Consider the following 22,171-nt stretch of genomic DNA (forward strand, 5'->3'; position numbering starts at 1 on the left):
TCATTAAAATATTAATATTTTGGAGGGCCAGAGAGCTAAAATGAGCCCTCTGGCCAGCCCTCGTTTTAGCCCTCTGACCCTCCAAGATATTAATATTTTAATGAACAGTACAGTGCCATATTTGCCTCCATCTCCAATCGAGGGCCATAGAGCTCATTTTAGCCCTGTCACAAAAAATCGTTTCCAACTGAGGGCCAAATGACCAAACATAATTTATTATTTAAGTTTAAAAACTACAACAACTTAAATTTTAAAACTAAAACTAAAATTAAAAAAAATACAACTTAAATTTAATAACTACAAGTAAAATTTAAAAAATACAACTTATATATTTCAAGTCAAATGTGAGAGGTTTTATTTAGAGTAAAAAAAAGGAAGTGGGTGGGAGAGTCCCACATCAGCTGTGGGAGAGGAAGTAGAAAAAAAGAAAAATGGAAGTGGGTGGGAGAGTCCCACATTGGCTGTGGGAGAGATTTGAGTAACCAAACATGCTTATAAAAGCCACATCCCAACGCCCATCTTTGAACAAATCACAATTGGGCCTATAATTAAATATAATTTTTTAAATATCGGCATAGAGGCCGTGTTATGCCAAGAAAGCCACCACATCGCTTACCTTAGTAGAGCTTTATCATAACGAAATCTTGCTCTCTCCACTTACGACAAAGAGCTGTTAGCTATTGTCTTTGCCGTCCAACATTGGAGACCATATATGCTAGGCCAACAATTTTGTATCATTACAGATCACAAGCCAATCAAGTACTTTCTTGAGCAACGTATTACAACTCCACATCAACAGAATTGGCTTGTCAAACTTTTGGGGTATAACTATTCGGTAGAATACAGACCGGGGTCTCAAAATCAACAGAATTGGTTTATAATTATACACTTAATATGATGATAAAATTTTCAGTGTGATACATAACAGTATGTAAGATTTGATTTCTTGCTATTTGTTAATCAATATGTAGTTGCTATATGTTGGTTGGGGTTTTATAGTCTATTTATACATGTCAATCACGAATAGGCATAGGTCTCATTTGGTTAGTAGGCATGTTGAAGTTATAACTTTCCTTCATGACCAGGTTCCATTACATATGGGGCTAACAAAAAACATTGAATTGACACAAAGATGGCCGTAGTTACATATTTTTTGCAAGGGGGATGATGCATAAAGAAATACAAGGTTTAAGCTGATACCATGCATACCTAAGGTTAGTATATGCAATAATTGTTGTAATCCAATTGGAAAAGCATTCTCGGTCTTATCCCGTCATCCTTGTCAAAATGTACACTTAACACACTATATGTGACACCATTTATTTGAAAAGGAAGAACGTAGCTTTACTGATGTTGTTCAGGTATTTAGATCTCGAACTCAGATTAGTTTTATTTTAACCTTTCTTTGTTCAACTTCTTAAAATTGAGTAAATGCTATCATTTGATATTACTTTGGACATGAGTTTTCGAGTTCGAGTTTTGATTGTGTGTATTGGTACTGTAGAGTTTTAATTTTTGTTTATTTGGATGTATGGTTGGGAATGACATATCTAAAACTTTTGTGGAAAAATTAGTGGCCTCGAGAGGGCAATTTGATAAACATACTTAATTACTTGAGGTGATGATAATTATGTTAGTAAAATGACTACAATGATGGCAACTACTAATGATACAAGCACCTGAAGTTAAAGGTGCATGATTTTGGTTATATGTTGCACTTGTTTGTACGTTTCCATGCTTCGTCGAATTAGTAGAAGATTGAAATTATGTTCGTAATACTGTGTATCTAATTTTATTCGTTGTATTATGATTGAGTTTGTAATCGACGAATCTTGCATATTAGGCTCTTTATCGTAAGTCTCATGAACATGACACATTTATGTTTGAACAACACGGTAGAGAAGATAACATAGACAAGAAAGAAGATGAGGCACCTCAACAACCCAATGTGAGAAGAATGAACATCTCTTGGTACACCATCTAGCATGTCTAGTAAATATATATCCGCCTAACCTTTCATATGTAAATAGTATGTACAGTTAGTTGTACACACATTCAAATGTTATTTTTTGTATGTAAATAGTACTGTAATAGAATTTCCAATCCCGCACCATCGCGTGTGCATCCTCTGCTAGTTACTATAGTCCAAAGTTGAGGAGGAAATTTTGACACTTTTCATAACCTAAAGTAAAACTACCCTGATTTTGATTTATTTACCAAATTGCCTCTCTACAAAAAAATTTGCTTTGTTACGGATTTGCCAGGTTCGGCTTGCATTCAAAAGGCCCAGACAGAGGCCTAGGCCTGGACCAAAACGGCCCAGTCTTGAAACAAGCAAAGTTACTCTTGGACCCGTTTAGATTTCAGATCGGACGGACAGGGGAGAAAATTGTGGGGGTATTTTTGTCATTGTATGTTTGGGATTTGGGGATACTGTCTGCTTCGTTCGATGGGATTGAGGGAGTGTTGTTGCAGACAAGGGTACGGCCTGCAGATAGAGAAGAAGAGGGAGAGGGAAAGAAGGAGAAATCTTGCAGACAGACAGAGGTGCAGCAAAGCAAGCAGCGTTATGGGCTGCACTGAGAGAAGAAGAGACGGAGAGATATGCTGAGTTTAATTTTGGTCTGTTTGTTTCTAGGGTTTGTCTTGCTCTGTTCGTTTTCTTTTGCTGCTTTTGGATTCAATTCGAATCAAATAATGTAGTTTATCTTGATATGAATTCTCTCTACAACAATAGTTAGAGGTTTTTGTTTAAATTATCACTGATTTTCTTTGATTTGGCATTGAATCTTTGTTAGTTTGGACTGCAGGTGAAGCTGTAAGAGCTTATGATCTTGCCGACTTAAGTAGGGTCCTTCTTCAACTCATATAAACTTTCCGGTTTAGGGTTTAGGGTTTAGGGTTTAGGGTCCTTCATGTTTATGCTGCTTTTGGATTCAATTCGAATCAAATAATGTAGCTTATCTTGATATGAATTCTCTCTACAACAATAATTAGGGGTTTTTGTTTAAATTATCGCCGATTTGTTCTTTGATTTGGCATTGAATCTTTGTTAATTTGGACTGCAGGTGGTTCTGATATGGAGGAGAAGCTGCAAGAGCTTATGATGTTGCCAACTTAAGTAGGGTCCTTCTTCAACTCATATAAACTTTCCGGTACGGTTCAAACTCTTAAGAGTTTTATGATTTTGCAAAATCATGTCTGCAGATGTTATCTCTTTAGTTGCACTTGCATCATTACATTATACTACTGAATTTACTTAGAAAATATGTAGACCACTCTCTGAAATGCAAGATAGATGAACTCGGTCAAAACTTAAAAGACTGGACCCTAACCTGATCTGACATCCTCATCGGTACCAATTTAATCGATAAATTGAAGAGGCCACCAATACATTTACACCTTCAACTGGTGCAATTTAAGCATTCACTTGTGTGAGAGATGACGATAGTTAAGTACACCGACTTCCAGAGGCTGTTGATATTTGTAAAATCCAAAGAACTAAAGCTAATAGAAGGGGAAACTTCACTTTGAAAATAAGGATCTAATATGGTAGGGAAGATATAATATTTTTACAAATTAAAACAGAGCAATCGCATAATTAGTAGTTCATGCGAAAGTTAATGAGGAGTTCACGCATAACACGACTTTAGGAACAGCTAGTACCAATTTTAATGCAAGAGAACATTTCATACTTCATGAATCCGTGACCTAAATTTTTCTCGAGCACTCAATCTATGCATAAGATACTACAAATAAGAGCACAGTTCAAAACCAAATCCAGGGCAACAATGTGCATTCTATTCCACAAAGTAATTCCTAAAAATGAAAATCTGTCATAAAATCAGAACGGTGTTTGATCTCATTTTCCTAAATCTGACAGACACTATCAATCACAATGAAATAATAAACCACATGATTGACATTCTCTCTTTTGTAATAGCTAATTCAGTTGAGTTCTTATACTAAAAAAATGTAGGGAAAAGATGTTTACAAAAAGCATATACATAACACATATTATAAGCCATTGATACTAAGTATCATCTGCTGCAGTCAATCTGGTAAAAACCTGACAAAATTCAGTATCTACATGCATTTAATCAGAGACAAGCTGGGGTAGTCTCCATCTTCATTACATTTTTACTACTGTTTGACCATTGGGAATATTGGAGAAGGTTTGCTGGCTTGAAAAACGTCAAACCATACAAACAGTCTCTTCTTTATTGAAAAGCTTTGGAAAAAAAAAAAAAAAAAAAGTGAAGAATATTTATCCCAATTACAATTGGAATGATAAGCTTTATCTTTTTCATGTTTTTTTTTTTTCAGAACCAAAAGAAAAAGAATAAGGTTTAGGTTAAATCAACATGCCGGTTAATGTAAGAGACTTTGTCCCATCAATCAATCTGAGGTGCATCTTCTAAATCGTCAAAATCCTCACTGACACTCAAACATAAGCGAACTGGAGCGATTGCAACTTTTGTTAACATATACTTCCGAATTCGCCATTTTGATTGTATATTGATTCTCGATGTCAACTTAATATAATATTGATGCAAACTGAACTGCTTATTTTATCGCATTGATTCACCTATCTCATGGTTTTTCAATTATTTGGTGATGACTATTAATTTGTGGTTTTGTGGGAATTACTCAAGTAAAATGTGCATTGCCTAATTACTGCATTTGAGAATGCGATTGTAGTGCTGCAGCCTTTTGAGTGAATTTTGCTGTAGATATTATTCATAGCTGTTGTCGATTATAGTTTGAAAATCCGATACAGAGAGCGGACATTTTTCTAGTAATGCCCAAAGCCCAAATCTCTTTTTCCTCCTATTCCCAATTCCCTTTTTCCTTCCGTCCACAACCTACCAACCCTCCACGGATCCACCACTTGCTCCACCTCTCCTGTCCACCACCACTGAATTTCTTAATTTCTATTTTTCATTTTTTGATAATGTCCTATTTTTTAAATTTAACTAAGCTTTCTAATCTTAGCCCAAATTAATAATACAGGATGCTATTGAAATAGATGTATAATGGATGAAAAATTTTGAATTTCTAATAGATTATAGTTATTGCTATGCTTATTAGATTGTAATTTATGATTTTTTACTATTTGATTTGATCATGTGTTAGTTAATATATATATATATATATATATATATATATATATATATATATATAGATATGTTTGTTCATTAACGGATATGATTTTTTGTTTTAATAATTGATAATGTGTAGAAATTAGAAGTATGGAACGATATTAACATGTGAAAACATTATCGATTAGTCTGGACAATTTTATTTGTAATAGTTTTAACTCCAATTTTGGATGGTTCTGATCCGATTCCGAATACTTCAAGTTCAATACTAGGACCATCCAATGTTAGAAGTCTGGATCCGTGATTGCCACAAGGTGCTCATAAGATGTTCCTGGTTTTGAGCCCAATCGGAATCTGCCAGATCTCCAGCGTTTTGGGCGTGGCTCAGATTTCATTTGGATATATGTTATACAAGACATGTTCCTTTGTAAACTTATTCAGCGTTTTGTAAATCCACATTTTTGTTTTGTTTGAATAGCTAATTAAGTCCTTGAATGCAACTGTTGTTAGAACATTATTATTTTTATCTGCATCAAATTTGAATTTCGAACTTCCGACAAACAATTGAAGTTAAATCTTAATCAAAGCAAACAACTGAAGTACTTAAAACAGAACACATCGTGTTCTAGTAGCTTATTACACATTACAAAGACCAACAGAAAGCATCACGCATAGTAAGAATACTATTATGAGTTAAGTACATTATTTCGAATCATATTTTTCTTTGCAACTGAGCCACTTTCAATGCAATTGCTAATGCTACTTTATCTTTCATATCATCAAAGAAACGAAAATAGGCATACCTCCATGACTTCTTTACGATTAATGTGCCACAAACTCCCCAAAAGCCTGTGATGAAGCCGAGTGTGATACTGACATAGAGCCAAAGCTTTCCATTATCGTCTTCATCTTTATTATCTCCTGCATCACTAGAGGGAAAAGGCGGTGTTTCATCTCCAGGGCACTTAGTTAAAGGAACCCCACAGAGTAATGGATTGCCTTCATAAATGGATGGGTCCTCGAGCGTCTGGAGTTGGTTGCCTGAAGGAATTCTTCCAACCAAGTTGTTGAAAGACAAGTTCACATGAGCCAAGAGCGACAAAGAGGAGTAACTTTGAGGAATTTGTCCCGAAAGGCGATTGTGTGAGAGATCAAGAGTTTCCAACCAACGCAAATTTCCAATCGTTGAGGGAATGTTCCCCCTTAACTGATTTCTTGACAAGTTCAAGGTCCCCAATGCAATGAGGCTGGTCATTTCTTCAGGAATTTCACCCTCTAAATTATTTGATGAAAGATCAATGGTGTACACCCATATCAAAGCAGGCGCGTAATAAACTAGTTCGCTTCCTTTCGCCATGACTGTTGTTTGCATATCCTTATATGAAACCACTGTAAGACGACCGTTTGGAATGAAATTCAAAGCAGTCAAATTCTTCAAACACTTGGGAATAGTCCCTGAAAGATTGTTATGGCCGAGGTCTAGGATGTGAAGGAAGGGAAGATTGCAAAGATGGCGCGGGATGTGCCCACTTAAAAAGTTGGAATGCAAACGCAGCGTAGACAAGTAGGAGTAGTTTGATCCGATCCATAAAGGAACACTTCCGGTTAATTTGTTGCCTCCAAGATCAATACTGCTCAAAGAAGTTGCATTTTTCAACTCGAAAGGAATTTCCCCGCTGAAATTGTTATTGTTCATCTTCAATATAAGCAGAGAACTCGGGACACCTGCTGAACTCGGAATATTACCAGAGAGATTATTGTATGCCACATCAACAACCATTATATTTGGCCACACACTCCATGCGTCCGGGAATTCTCCGTATAACTGATTGCTCCTTAGGGACAGGATTTCCAAGTTCTGCAAGTCGCATAGAGAGGACGGAATTGTACCATTCAAGTGATTCTCCTCAAGTCTCAAAACTCTTAATTTGGGCATCAGTTGTCCGAAATTTGAAGGAATAGGCCCGGAAAAACTATTACTTTCGAGATAAAGGTCAGTGGCATCAGAAGATAAAAGAGGGAGTGGACCTTCAAATTGATTATGACTCAAATCCATATAATACAAATTTGGAAATTTGAGTTGGGATTGAAGCTTTGCACGGATTTGGTTGTGAGATAAATCCAAATTTTCAACTTTGGAAGATAAGTTCAAGAACCATTCTTCTGGTATAGAATCTGAGATTCTGGTGCTACTAAGGGTGACATCAAGTAGCTCAGTCTGAGATTGAAGCCATACAGGAAAGGCAGGACCTACACTACAATTTATAATGAAAATTGTGTGGAGCTGGAAGGGGGGAATCCACTCATAAGTCATATTGAAAATGAGCGGTGCAGCTCGTTCCGTGGACAGATAAATAGATCTCAGTCTTGTGAGATTTATCAAATGAGTTTCTGTTAAAATGCCTTCCCATGAATTCTCAAACAAATCCAGGTCAACTAGCTCAGAGAATTGGCCCAAACTTTCGGGAATAGATCCGTTCATGTTGTTGTTCCCAAGGTTTAGACTTTTCAAGGATGACAAGTTTCCAACAGAAGTTGGAAACGAGCCCCAAAACAAGTTGCTTCCAAGGTCAAGGTGCTGCAAGCTTGTTGGAACTCTTAAGGAGCCAGACAATTCTGTTGCAAACTCATTGAAAGACAAATCTAGTGACTCTAATCTGTTATTTGTGCAATTTGAGAAACCACTCAAAAGCTCATGAATCCCCCCATCAAATTCGTTGCCAGCGAGGTTTAAGATCTTTAGTTTGCGAAAGTTTCCAAGGAGTTTGGGAATTCTACCTTTGAGGTGATTATGAGATAAATCAAGGTGTTCAAGAGATTCGAGGCTTGCAAGTTGGGGAGGAAAATGACCGGTGAAAGAATTTCCACTTAGGTCAAGTGTTTGGAGGTTAGAAAGGTTGAAAATGCTTTTGGGAAATTCAGATTCTCCCCCAGATGATGCAGATGAGAAGTTGAGATATCTCAAAGTTCTAAGTTGGCAAACAATTTGAATCCCTTGGAAATTATTGTAACTTAGGTCTACGTAGCTCAAATGTTTCAAGGTAAGCAAGGATGAAGTTACCGTACCTGCCAACCAAGACCTTTCATAAGCCGAATCGTCCCACTCTTCATCACCTCCCAACCGATCTCGATAAGTATTACGGAGGTCAATTTTTGTAGCGTGACCAGTGCGGTTGTCGCACGAAATCCCTTCCCATTGACAGCAATCCTGACCAACCCAAGAAGAAAGCCTACTGGACGGATCGGCGAGGTGTTGTTTAAAGCTGAGAAGTGCTCCTCTCTCTTCCTCGATGCATGACTTCGCAGTGACTGAAAGATATGAAGAGGCCAAAACCAGAAAGAGCAAAATATTGAGGTGAAAAGTAGGGTTGAATAAGAAAGCATGGAACCTATCCATTTTTACCAAGTTTTCTTTTTCGTTGCAGATGGCTGGGTACTGAGGTGAGGATACAAGTGAATATATAAGAAGCTGAAGCTTGCTAGGAAATCGATGGGGTCGAAAATTCCAAGTCCTCTGCCCATTCTACAAGTTAGCAAAGTCCTCTGTGAATATATAAGAAGCTGAAGCTTGCTAGGAAATCGATGGGGTCGAAAATTCCAAGTCCTCCGCCCATTCTACAAGTTAGCAAAGTCCTCTCAGGTTCCATGCTTGGGTCTATATCACACCGTTTTTCACGAATAAACTGTTGAGATTTGGTCAAATGAAATTTAGTTAGATCTCAACATTTGCTTTTCGTGTTTTGGTGTGCAAAAGGAGCATCACTCGTTTGAAAATGTTTTTAAAATAATTGAAAACGTTTTTAAAGAAAATAATTTTGAGTTCCAAAAGCACTTACAATGCTTTTTCCAAAAAGCGCCCTTCTAGTAGGAAGCATGAAATGCTTTTTTCAAATTCAAAATATATTTTTACTAAGAAATTGGTTCCACACAATGACAATGACATGTAAGATATACATCGAAGCATAATAAAATTGTGTGTTTTATGAGGAATTAGTAACAAAAAGAAAAGTGAAACAGCTTTGATATATGAGGAGAGTTAAAACTGATGCAATTTTAATGCAAGAGAACACTACATACTTAATGAATCAGTGACCTAAATTTTTCTCGAGCACTCAATCTATGCATAAGATACTAAAAATAAGAGCACAGTTCAAACCAAATGCAGGGCAACAATGTGCATTCTATTCCACAAATTAATTCCTAAAAATGAAAATCTGTCATAAAATCAGAACGGTGTTTGATCTCATCTTCCTAAATCTAACAGACACCATCAATCTCAACGAAATAATAAATCACATGATTGACATTCTCTCGCTTGGAAATACTTTTAAAATGATTGAAAAACACATTTACAAAAAATAATTTTAAGTTCCAAAAGCACTTCTAATTCTCTTTCCCGCCCCATTTTTCACGAATGAATTGTTGAAATTTGACCAAATGAAATTTAGTTAAATCTCAACCTTTGCTTTTCGTGTTTTAGTGTGCAGTAAAAGCATCACTCGTTTGGAAACATTTTTAAAATGATTGAAAAACACTTTTAGAGAAAATGATTTTAAGTTCCAAAAGCACTTAAAGTGCTTCCTGAAAGAAGCCCCAGTTATGTATTTCTGGTAGAAAGCATTGCAAGTGTTTTTTCAAAATTCACTTTGCATTTTTATTAAGAATTAGTTTTAAAAATATTTTCATCAAAAATCCGCACATTGTTTTTAGTATGCTCTAATTCTCTTCCGCACAATTTTTACTCATGGTGTGTAAGACATACTTTTGGTAAGAAGCTGAAGCTTTAGGAAATCAATGGGATCGAAAATTCCAAGTCCTCAGCCCATTCTACAAGTTAGCAAATTCCACTCCGTTTGACTAGACTTGGGGCTAATTCTCTTTCCCGTACCGTTTTTCACGAGTGAACTGTTGAGAAATACCTTTACTTTTTGTGTTTTGATGTGCAAGAGCAGCATCACTCGTTTATAAGTGCTTTTAAAATGAATGAAAGCACTTTTTAAAAAAAATGATTTTGAGTTCAAAAGCACTTAAAGTGCTTTCTGCTAGAAGCACCAATTGGTAGGAAGCACTTGAAGTACTTTTTCAAGATTTGCATTTTTATCAAAGATTGGTTCCAAAAACATTTAAATCAAAAGTCTGCACATTGTTTTTAATTAGTATGCTCTAATTCTCTTCAACACAATGTTTTACTCATGGAGTGCAATACATACATCGAAGCATAGTAAAATTTTGTGTTTAATCCTCCACCCGTTCTACAAGTTAGCAAAGTCCTCTCAGGTTGACTAGACTTGGATCTATTTCTCTTTCATGCACCGTTTTTCATGAATACATTGTTAAGATTTGACCAAACGAAATTTAGTTAAATCTCAACTTTTGCTTTTCGTGTTTTGGTGTGCAGTAGAAGCCTCGCTCGCTTGAAAACGCTTTTAAAATGATTGAAAAACACTTTTAGAGAAAATGATTTTGAGTTCCAAAAGCACTTAAAGTGCTTCCTGAAGGAAGTACCAGTTATGTACTTCTGTTAGAAAGCACTTGAAATGCTTTTTCAAAATTCACTTTTGTATTTTTATTTAGGATTAATTTCAAAAACATTTTCATCAAAAGTCCGCACATTGTTTTTAGTATGCTCTAATTCTCTTCCGTGCAATGTTTTACTCATGGCGTGTAAGACATGTTTCTGGTAAGAAGCTGAAGCTTTACGAAATTGATGGGATCGCAAATTCCAAGTCCTCGGCCCACTCTACAAGTTAGCAAATTCCACTAAGTTTGATTAGACTTGGGGCTAATTCTCTTTCCCGCACCGTTTTTCACGAGTGAACTGTTGAGAAATACCTATGTTTTTGTGTTTTTGTGTGCACGAGCAATCGTTTGGAAGTGCTTTTAAAATAACTCAAAACACTTTTAGTAAAAATAATTTTGAGTTCAATAGCACTTAAAATGATTTCTACAAGAAGCACCAATTAGTTGGAAGTACTTGAAGTACATTTTCAACATTTGTATTTTTATTAAAGATTGATTCCAAAATATTTACATCAAAAGTCCGCACATTGTTTTTAGTATGCTCTAATTCTCTTCAGCACAATGTTTTACTAATGGCGTGCAAAACATACATCAAAGCATAGCAAAAATTTGTGTTTTATGAGGAATCAGTAACAAAGAGAGAAGTGAAAAAAGACCAAAAGATATTTGTAGCCAACATTAATTAATCGAGGTCAGAAAGCAATAAATTTAAATAAAAAATACCATTGAGAAAGAAAAAGAAAATTCTAGTTAATATTACTTTTATCTAATCGCAGGAGTTGGCTGGCGTCCAGAGTCAGACGACTCAGACCGAGTCATGAGGCTGAAACCTGCCCTTTAACTATCCCCGTGCATACGCTTGCTTCTCACTTTCTCAATCAGTGACCTCTGCTGACCAAAATGCCCCCACCATAAAGTTCAAAATCTCACAACCCCTGATTGCCCAAAGAACATCTCAGCCGTTGATCATCAAAATGACAAAACCATCACCATCGACATCGACGGTAGGAACATTGTGTCCTACAAAGCAAGGGCAGGTGGACTACGAAAAGGCCGGTGAGTGGGCCCTTACACCCTGACCCAGTAACAGTATTTGATTTTTGATTTTCTGAAACTTGGGGGCTCAAGTCTCACTTTTTTTTCTTCTCTTTTTCTGTAATTTGTTTGAATAATTATACAATTTTTGGGAATAAAATAGTAAGATGGCTACTCAGAATCACAGTCGAGGCTGTCCATTCCCTTGAGTCCCCTTCGCTTTCGCTGCATATGCACGCACAGAGGTCGACCAAAATATTATGTGGCGTTTACTATTTTATAATTTTATTTAACACATTTACCATTTAAAGATTTGAATTCAAAAGAGGAAGGCTTTTGATCCAAAATGGCCTATGAATTGACATAACTCTTTTACTTTTATTTTTGATATTTAAAATCGATAGAAATGGTTCTTCACCGTTCCATGAGATATCATTGTTAAATTGAGTGTATTTTTGTCGAATCAACCTCTCCTCTTGAACTGATGGTTTATTCAATTTAACAAAGATTGTTCACTAAAAGACCAACATAATTGACGGTGAAAATTTTCAAGAACCACTTCTATCAGTTTTAAATCTCAAAAATCAAAATGAAAACTTACGACAATATCATAAACCATTTTAGCTAAAAAGACAGAGGAAAATCATGTCATTGACACTAAAAAATAGAATGTCAAAATATACTTCCATAAATAAATCAAATACAGGCTGCATTTCACTTTTCACCAGTATATGAAATAATATTATTGTTGGCAAGAAAAGACAACATTAAATATTATTATTATTATTCTCCACTTGAAGCACCTAATTATTCGCTCTACTAAGAAAACAAAAGTGAATGTGAATGACAATTCATCACCAAGTTTTGAGCATGTCAATTATAAAGAAATGAATTATAGGGATCGTGTTCACCATCACGTAAACTTACAGTCCAATAACAGATCATTATGTGTAAGTTTTTTCTCCACATCTCAATACATTTTTAATCGAAATGTGACGGTAGCATTGAATCCATTTCATATAACACTCAGACCTCAAATTTAGTTGGATCTATTTCTCCAGCAAAAATATATTTCCTTTTCCATATTAATGAGAGTGGGTGGAAATTTAAAATCTTTAAATTTTGATATACCTACAGAGTTCTATCAACATTTTTGGTCCTTTTTTTGGGTCTCTGAGGGAGCTTTGTGCCTTCCATTGCAAGGAAATCATCTTCCTTCTCCTTCCTCGACAGAGCAATATAAATTCTCGGCCACTACACCACTTCGTAGTTCGCATTCTCCGCTGCTGCAGCGGCACCAGAATTAGCCGCCGCTCCCGAACCAGCCGCCAATTGATCCGATTGCAACAAAGTAGAATCAACATGATTCACAAGATCAGCTTGATCTCCATTTGGCTTGCTGTCATCTTTGGCTACTGCTGACGACCTGCCTGAGCAAGCTGGCACCTTTCTCTCATTTTTCTCCGGCGGAAGAGATCGTTTCCCTGCCGTAGATCTAGAAGCGGCTCGGCCGTTGCTGCCACCAGTAGGGTTTCTCGATGGCGACCCATTAACGCTGGCAGATCGATCTTCCAAATTCCTGGTCATGGCCAAAGAGAAGAGGAGATTGTAATAAATGGGTGAGTTGGGGAGATTTACATCTCTGCCACTGACAGAATTTGGGTCTTTTTGGGCCCCAAGTGGGCTTCGGTGGTGTCCATTGAATGATTAAAGCCCAGAACGTTAAATGCCTATTTTAGCCCTGACTACATTCCAAATCCGACGGACCGGATTGAGGGAGCAGGTGAGGGATGTGCCGTTGTTGCAGAGGGTGAGGGAGGAAATTGAGGGGTTTTGTGAGGATTCCACTTATTGACTAGCAATACATTATTCCTTCAAAGTAAGGCAATACATGTAGCTTGAAAATGTTGTTCTGAACCAGTACCAACATTGACATATCCCTACATTTATGTTTAAAGAGTAAGTTTGAACTCTCAAGCTCAACTCTTATGCCTAACAAATAAAATTTTGATATAACTTTATTAACATTAAAAGAGTTAAAAGTCCTTACTTGAGGTAAGCTATCAAATAAATGAGCCTCATGTCCAATATCCAGGAGTGTTTGTGAACTTTCACATGTGCAAGTAAATTCCTACAAAAAATTTTGACCAAAAAAATAAAATACATTTGCAAGATAACACATTAATCACTTCGTACATGCAAAGAATACAATTTAGGTACCTCCATAGCTATTTGTCGTCTTGCGAGAGTTTTTTTACTCTTGGATGTTGACTTAGACTTTTTTTTGTTCAAGTGGGTCATTCAGTCGACCACGTGGACGTTTGACTGTAGCTTTTCTCTTAACTCCACAAACAATTGTTGTTTCACAATTATTGGGCTCAACCATTATCTCAACATGTTCTTTACCAGTTGAATCAACCTTTTTGAACACCACTTGCGCAATCTTTTTCACCAAGGCTTTTCTTTATTTCTTCCAAGTCTTTAAGTATCTCAATTAAATGTGTGCATACTCAGTTAATGTCACATCCTGATCCGGGCCCTCATCACATTCCGGGCTTGACTCTACCATAGCACGATATTGTCCGTTTTGGGCCCCGACGCTTTCACGGTACTGACACGAGAACTTCCCAGTGGGTCACCCATCTTGGGATTGCTCTCATGCGAACTCGCTTAAATTCGAAGTTCCTACGGAACCCGAAGCCATTGAGCTCCAAAAAGGTCTCGTGCTAGGTAGATATGAGAATATACATATAAGGCTTACATGATCCACACCCCTGGGCGATGTGGGATCTTACAATCCACCCCCTTAGGGGCCCGACATCCTAGTCGGCACACCTCGGACCATGGATTGGCTTTGATACCAAATTGTCACATCCCGCCCCGAGCCCCCACCACATCCCGGGCTTGACTCCACTGTGGCACGATATTGTCCGTTTTGGGTCTTGACCACGCCCTCATGGTTTTGTTTTTGGGAATTCACATGAGAACTTCCCAGTAGGTCACCCATCCTAGGATTGCTCTCGCACGAACTCACTTAACTTTGAAGTTCCTACAGAACCCGAAGCCAATGAGGTCCCAAAAGGCCTCATGCTAGGTAAAGATGGGAATATACATATAAGACTTACATGATTCACACCCCTAGACGATGTGGGATCTTACAGTTAACTTGTCACGTTTGATAGCTAAGGAAGCAATTTCATGAAATTTGCTACACAAATGGCTATAACGCTTTCCCATAGATTCTTTAGGATTGTCATGAGCACCCACTCCATGGTAATCTTTCATGCTTCTAGCCTTTGCCACTCTTGTCCATTGATTTAATATGTAATGTGATGAGATTTTTTTTTCACATTATTCTTATCAAGCACTTTGATTGCAAGACCACATAAAATCCCTATGAGTTATTATGTATGGTAGTCAAATTGTTTTTTATGTTCTATTGAATTTAATTTAATGGTTATACTTTATCCTCCTATGAGTTATTACTGTTATTTTTACTCTGAGTAGGATTTGTTGAAGGACAAACTGCAGGGAGGTTTTCTTAAACGAATATGATATGCTATGAAACCGAATGAAGCTTATGGTCGTCTATTCCCTTTTGTTAATTTCTTGGTAAGTTTCTATAACACTGATTAGTTATGTCTTCGAGGTTCTAATGGCTAGAAATGCTAATGTAATGAACTGTGGAATATTGTAATAGTTTATGGTTAATGTGATCCCATATCTATTTGATTGAAATATTGTTCTATAACAAGTTTAAACTTTGTTTTTCCAATACCTTATCACAAAATAATTCCACAATGAACAAATTACAAGATATGTTGCAACCTGTGCTTTGATAAATTGCATTCAAATTGATACTGTTTAAGAATGCATTTGAACATGTTGAATTTCACGCCTGCAGCATCGCGCTGGCAGCATTGCTAGTTAACACTATTCATAAGCTACAGTACAAATTCCCTGATTTTGATTTATTTACCAAATTGCCATTCTACAAAAAAATTTGCTTTGTTATGGATTTTCCAGGTTCGGCTTGCATTCAAAGGGCCCAGACAGAGGCCTAAAGGCCTGGACCAAAACGGCCCAGTCCCAGTCTTCAAACAAGCAAAACTACTCTTTTGCCCGTTAGGATTTCAGATCGGACGAACAGGGGTGACGATTGTGGGGGTAGTTTTGTGATTGGATTCCAGACCATGTTGTCTGCTTCATTCGATGGGATTGAGGGAGTGTTGTTGTTGCACATGGAGACGAAGAGAGAATAAGAGGTCCTGCAGACAGACGGAGGTGCAGCAAAGCAAGCAGCGGTATGGGCTGCACTGAAAGAAGGAGAGAGATATGCTGAGTTTAATTTTGGCCTGTTCGTTTCTAGGGTTTGTCTTTCTCTGTTCGTTTTCTTATTTGTTGAGTTTAATTTTGGCATTTTGGTTCTCCGTTTCTTAATTTTTTACCTTTCATGTTTATGCTGCTTTTGGATTCAATTCGAATCAAATAATGTAGTTTATCTTGATATGAATTCTCTCTACAACAATAATTAGGGGTTTTTGTTTAAATTATCACTGATTTGTTCTTTGATTTGGCATTGAATCTTTGTTAATTTGGACTGCAGGTGGTTCTGATATGGAGGAGAAGCTGCAAGAGCTTATGATCTTGCCGACTTACGTAGGGTCCTTCTTCAACTCATATAAACTTTCCGGTACGGTTCAAACTCTTAAGAGTTTTTTGATTTTGCAAAATCATGTCTGCAGATGTTATCTCTTTAGTTGCAGTTGCATCATTACATTATTACACTATACCACTGAATCTACTTAGATGATATGTAGACCACTCTCTGTAATCCAAGATAGATGAACTCCGTCAAAACTTAAAAGATTGGACCCTAACATGATCTATCTGACATCCTCAGCGGTACCAATTTAATCGATAAATTGATGATGCCACCAATACATTTACACCTTCAACTGATGCAATTTTAAACGTTCACTTGTGTGAGAGATGAGGAGAGTTAAGTACACCGACTTCCAGAGGCTGTTGATATATGAGGAGAGTTAAAACTGATGCAATTTTAATGCAAGAGAACACTACATACTTAATGAATCAGTGACCTAAATTTTTCTCGAGCACTCAATCTATGCATAAGATACTACAAATAAGAGCACAGTTCAAACCAAATGCAGGGCAACAATGTGCATTCTATTCCACAAATTAATTCCTAAAAATGAAAATCTGTCATAAAATCAGAACGGTGTTTGATCTCATCTTCCTAAATCTAACAGACACCATCAATCTCAACGAAATAATAAATCACATGATTGACATTCTCTCTTTCGAAATAGCTAATTCAGTTGAGTTCTTATACTAAAAAATGTAGGGAAAAGAAGCTTACAAAAAGCATATGCATAACACATATTATAAGACATTGATACTAAGTATCATCTGCTGTAGTCAATCCGGTAAAAACTTGACAAAATTCAGTATCTACATGCATTTAATCAGAGACAAGCTGTGGTAGTCTCCATCTTCATTACCTTTTTACTACTGTTTGACCGTTGGGAATATTAGAGAAGGTTTGCTGGCATGAAAAACCTCTAACCATACAAACAGACTCTTCTTTATTGAAAAGCTTTGAAAAAAAACAAAAAGTGAAGAATATTTTATCCCAATTACAATTGGAATGATCAGCTTCATCTTTTTCATGTTTTTATTTTTTTTTTATTTTTTTTAGAACCAAAAGAAAAACAATAAGGTTTAGGTTAAATAAACATGCCGGTTAATGTAGAGACTTTGTCCCATCAATCAATCTGAGGTGCATCTTCTAAATCATCAAAATCCTCACCGACACTCAAACATAGAAGCGAACTAGAGCCATTGCAACTTTGGTTAACATATACTTCCGAATTCGCCATTTTGATTGTATATTGATTTTTTATGTCAACTTAATAGAATATTGATGCAAACTGAACTGCTTATTTTATCGCATTGATCCACCTATCTCTTGGTTTTTCAATTATTTGGAGATGACTCTATTATTTTGTGGTTTTGTGGGAGTTACTCAAGTAAAATGTGCTTTGTCTAATTACTGCATTTGAGAATGCAATTGTATCACTGCAACCTTTTGAGTGAATTTTTCTGTAGATATTATTTATAGTTGTTGTTGGTTATAGTTTGAAAACCCGATACAAAGAGCGGACATTTTTCTAGTAATGCCGAAAGCCCACATCTCTTTTTCCTACTATTCCAATTCCCTTTTATCTTCCATCCACAACCTACCAACCCTCCACGGATCCACCACCTTCTCCACCTCTCTCCTGTCCACCACCACCGAATTTCTTAATTTCTATTTTTCATTTTTGATAATGTCCTAATTTTTAAATTTAACTAAGCTTTCTAATCTTAGCCCAAATTAATAATACAGGATGCTATTGAAATAGATGTATAATGGATGAAATTTTTTGAATTTCTAATAGATTATAGTTATTGCTATATGCTTATTAGATTGTAATTTATGATTTTTTACTATTTGATTTGATCATGTGTTAGTTAATACTAGTACAAATGCTCACGTGTTGTTGCGAGACTTGAATGCACACCTTAACCACATGAATAAGACACATTTTAACCTAAAAAAAATGCAACATAATCATAAACGAACAAAAATGATAAATGAGTGAACGGCGTTGGTAAGATAAGCAGTTCGGCTTTTATATACATTGAACAGAGCTGATTACAAAAGATATGGTTGCAAAAAATGTTGAGAAACAGAAGCAACATGCATTTTACACATATATTGCTTTTCAAGTTAAGATGGCAAAATATTTTAGCAGTTAAACAAAAAAAGGCATAAAAGTGTGTTCTTGTTTCAACAACTAATCTTTCAAGCATTAATGTTCAAAGCAAAAAAGATGCAGGATGCTTGTTTCCATAAGACACTGAAGAAACAGAAGCAAGATGCAGCCCACACATATTTTGCCCTTGTAGTTAAGGTGGCAAAATACATGTCCTGCAGGCCAAGCACCTATTTTAGCAGTTAACAAAAAGCATAAAAATTGTACTGTTGTCGATTCAGCAAGGAAGTTTTCAAGCACATATGTTCAATGGCAAAAACATGGAGAATGCCTTTGTAGCAACTGATAACGGAGACTACGGTCATTCATTTTTTATGTGGGCGGACATCTTCTGCACTATAGCAAAAAACATAAATAGTAATTTAGCAAACACTGGTATGATGGATGTTATTCAGGCGCGCGTGTGAAAAGCAAATTGTAATTTATCTATCTTTGGGTTTTTTTGGCTTGAGACTTTGTTATGAGTGCGAAAGTAAGATTACATAAACAATTTTACACTCAGAAACACGAATTATATAGAATCACAACCGATTTAACAATAAGAAAGCATATAACAGCTAAGACACTTTTGGTTGATCGAGGAGCAGGCTAACAGGATTAAATAAATTATCACATATTGCAACAATGAGAAAATCCGAAGATTAAAGTTTGCATTCACTATGTCTGATTCCGTAGATGCTGGAAAACATTTTCATTAAATCTGTTCAGGGAAACTTGACAATATCAAAATCGTTTTTGAAACCGTAATATAGGAAGACATGAATAATTTCGACATAAAGACACACAAATTGTTGAGGGAGGATGTGAAGCTTCTGTACGGAAGGTTTCTACTCTTGTACATCTGAAAAAATAAAACGAAGCAAGATAAATTCAACCAAAAAACTTGAAAACCCTTTCCCAAAAAAACTCACCAAATTCAAAGCGCAGCATCTACACCGAGTCACTACATACATTGCTCAGTTAGGACTCTGTGACACTCATTATCCCTGATCAATGTAATCATATATTTCATAACTACACTCCCCATTCACATACATTGACATAGCATCTACTTTTTTGCTAACTTTATTCGCTCAGTTAAGCAATAACCAACATACACAATCTGACAATCATAGCAGCTACGCCAATCATCCATAAACGGCAAAAATACAAATACAATTATAATGGAGTTTAGAACAAATAAACCAATTATCCAATTCGAATGTTGTCGGGAACAAATACACCAACCATTCAATTGGAATGGGGTTTGGTAGAAATATATCCTTAGTTATCTCAAGCTTTACATAAATGGACAGATACAGATACGTGCACAAAATAGAAAGAAGCCCATTTCCATTCTCAGCTCAAACGAAGAAAATTGAATTATATATTTAAAATCCAAGCATGAAAGCTTCACAAAGATAAATAAAAAAACGTCGATAACTAATTAGGCTTTGAATAAAAATGAGGGCATATAATTATATACCTCAAAATGGCAAGGAACCAACTTCTTCCTCCAACAATCCAAATTTCTGATATTTGCAAACAAAGTAAATTTGTTAGCAACTTAGAGACTTTCAAATTCAAAAACCAAATCTAATGAAATTTTAGTTAAAAGACCAAAAGCACACCAAAAAAAATATTTAGAAATATTTTGAATCCAACACAACTAATTTGGCCTAACAAAGAATATGAAAGCTCAAGGCGTAGATGAAATGTTCAGTAAACTGCAAGGGGCCTCGGCCAAGGCCATAATTGAACAATCATGTCATACAACTCACAATTACTTCGATGCATTTGATTATAAAGGAAAATTAAATTTGTTCAATTTTGATATAAAGAACTCAATGCAGGAACAATTTTTGTGCCTAAATGGCGTGAGAAGTAAATAACCGAGTTTATATACTGCAATTCGAATAACATAATTATAGGTTCATAACAATCCAAATAAACTTCACCCAACCAACATGAAATGACACGAAAAATGAGTCGACTACATAACTTTTAAATAATCTTGTGCCAAACAGCTTATGCTAGTATGCCCTCTCATGTTTAAGGAGGAATTGAAAGAAAATAGTTCATGAATGTCGCGCTTCCGCTGGTAGTGCAGTGCATCGAACGGATAGAATAGATTAAACAGAAACATGTATAGACAGAAACGACCACCTCATCATACAACATTACAAATAAACCAACCCACAAATGAGTTTGGTTTGTTGCCAAGTTGAAAGCAAGCAACAACAAGTGAGATTTGAAAGCAATGAAAAATGTAGTGTGGATCAAAATTATGTCAACGAAAAACTGCAGATGGTGAGATTTGCATTCCTAATAGTTTGATACGAAAAGAAATTTTGCGATCTTAGCATTTCCATATGACTAATCATTTCGGCATGATATTTGTCTTCACACAACAAAAAACAAAAAACAAACCATTTTTTCACGGTTCTTTGAAGGATTAAGAGGCGGGTCTGTGAGTAAAATCTGACACTCAATAAGATCTATCTGTTGACAGAAAGTACACAACAGAGTACTGTTATGAAACTATATATAACATCGAAATTCACAATCAAAGCCAGCAAGGGCTTACCTTTAGCTCACTGTAAAATGCAAGGATAACTGAAGGAAATAAAATGTATGAATATGCAGATAAAGTTTTCCCTTGTGCTTGTTTCCACCTACTTGGAAAATACTGCAGAATCTGTAATTCATAAAATTCATAAGATGCTAAATGAAAAAACCTGGTATTTAACATCTGGAACTCAAAAATATTAAGAACAAAGACAAAAGGTTGAAAATCAACAATTAATCCAAATAGTGATTCTTATACAAAAACAACAAATACTCAGAAATCAAATACAAAATCTCATCTCTTTGAGGTTATTTCTCCTAGTAATACAATAAATACAAAACCCTTTACCGATCAAACAAATAAAAATTAAAATGAAAATGAAAAACCAAAAAGTGTATACCTCGGGATTAAATCGGTGGTGGTTTGGAGAGGATAGATAGTTAGATGACAGGAGGCATGGCTGGCGGCGGTCGCGGCGGAGAGAGAGAGCAGACGATTACAACACTAGAATATTGCTCTGAAATAAAAGAACTGATCATTTGAATTAGACTAATGTCCTCTTCAATGATTGTCTATATTGTTTTTTATTTTTAATGTTATCAATATGGTGGATGGCCCAAATGCAGAATTTGAAAGCTGATAATTGCAAATATTACTGTGCACATAAAGACTTTAAGCCTCATAATTCAATTGTTTACTATTTACATGAAGACTTTGTAAATAAGGTTAGTTTGCTTCTTGTAATTGTCAGATGAAAAACCTGTTGTAACATCACTGTGCACATGAAGACTTTAAGACTGATAATTCAAGTCTTTATTGTTTACATGAAGACTTTCATCCACATGGCTCTAGAAACATTTGTCCCCATTTCTCCTTTTTATTTTATTTATTATATTTTACTACTATTTCTAGAGTAATACTATTCTTACCATTTTTTTATACCATCTTAAGCAGCATTTGATGTGAACATTCACATTATTTGAAAAATTTGCAAAACCCAAGAAGAGGAATCATCATTTAATTAACTAGTTTTTTTTAATTATTAGTTTATTAAATAATAAACTAAATTTAAAAATTTGATTAATTCAAATGATGCGATTGTCTACATCAAATATTATTTAAAA

At 35.8% G+C, this 22,171-nt stretch overlaps 1 protein-coding gene and 3 long non-coding RNA genes across 7 annotated transcripts in view; 2 read left to right on the forward strand and 2 right to left on the reverse strand.

Annotated features, from left to right (window-relative positions):
- Nucleotides 1–18,952, forward strand: part of LOC137729878 (uncharacterized) — a 30,847-nt gene extending 11,895 nt beyond the window's left edge. The window contains exon 3 of one of the 2 annotated variants that reach the window (XR_015952162.1): nt 18,549–18,952. This is a non-coding gene — a long non-coding RNA (uncharacterized LOC137729878). The remainder of the gene's footprint in view (nt 1–18,548) is intronic. The other variant, XR_011068050.2, reaches the window with a different exon arrangement.
- LOC137729877 (uncharacterized) overlaps nt 1–21,820 on the reverse strand; it is a 30,936-nt gene extending 9,116 nt beyond the window's left edge. The window contains exons 1-3 of one of the 2 annotated variants that reach the window (XR_015952154.1): nt 21,448–21,820; nt 21,066–21,176; nt 20,909–20,980 (exon numbers count right to left, since the gene is read on the reverse strand). This is a non-coding gene — a long non-coding RNA (uncharacterized LOC137729877). The remainder of the gene's footprint in view (nt 1–20,908; nt 20,981–21,065; nt 21,177–21,447) is intronic. The other variant, XR_015952155.1, reaches the window with a different exon arrangement.
- LOC148693785 (uncharacterized) lies at nt 1,672–5,602 on the forward strand. 2 transcript variants are annotated; one of them, XR_015952161.1, is made up of 4 exons: nt 1,672–2,622; nt 2,811–2,846; nt 3,069–3,155; nt 5,364–5,602. It is a non-coding gene; the product is annotated as an uncharacterized LOC148693785 (long non-coding RNA). The 2 variants fall into 2 exon arrangements; XR_015952160.1 differs by lacking the exon at nt 2,811–2,846 and having other exon boundaries at nt 1,672–1,971; nt 2,265–2,622.
- LOC148693786 (receptor-like protein EIX2) lies at nt 5,703–8,866 on the reverse strand. The gene has a single exon (XM_088677543.1). The coding sequence runs from the start codon at nt 8,497–8,499 to the stop codon at nt 5,815–5,817; it is 2,685 nt and encodes an 894-aa protein (XP_088533669.1). The 5' UTR covers nt 8,500–8,866; the 3' UTR covers nt 5,703–5,814.
- Nucleotides 21,821–22,171: the final 351 nt, after the last annotated feature.

This window comes from Pyrus communis, chromosome 10, assembly GCF_041283825.1.
Source record: "Pyrus communis isolate YQ-2024b chromosome 10, ASM4128382v1, whole genome shotgun sequence".
In the NCBI taxonomy this organism is placed as follows: domain Eukaryota; kingdom Viridiplantae; phylum Streptophyta; class Magnoliopsida; order Rosales; family Rosaceae; genus Pyrus; species Pyrus communis.

Excerpts from the sequence above, each read along its gene's own strand:
- LOC148693786 (XM_088677543.1), bottom strand. The coding sequence starts at position 8,499 with ATGGATAGGTTCCATGCTTTCTTATTCAACCCTACTTTTCACCTCAAT.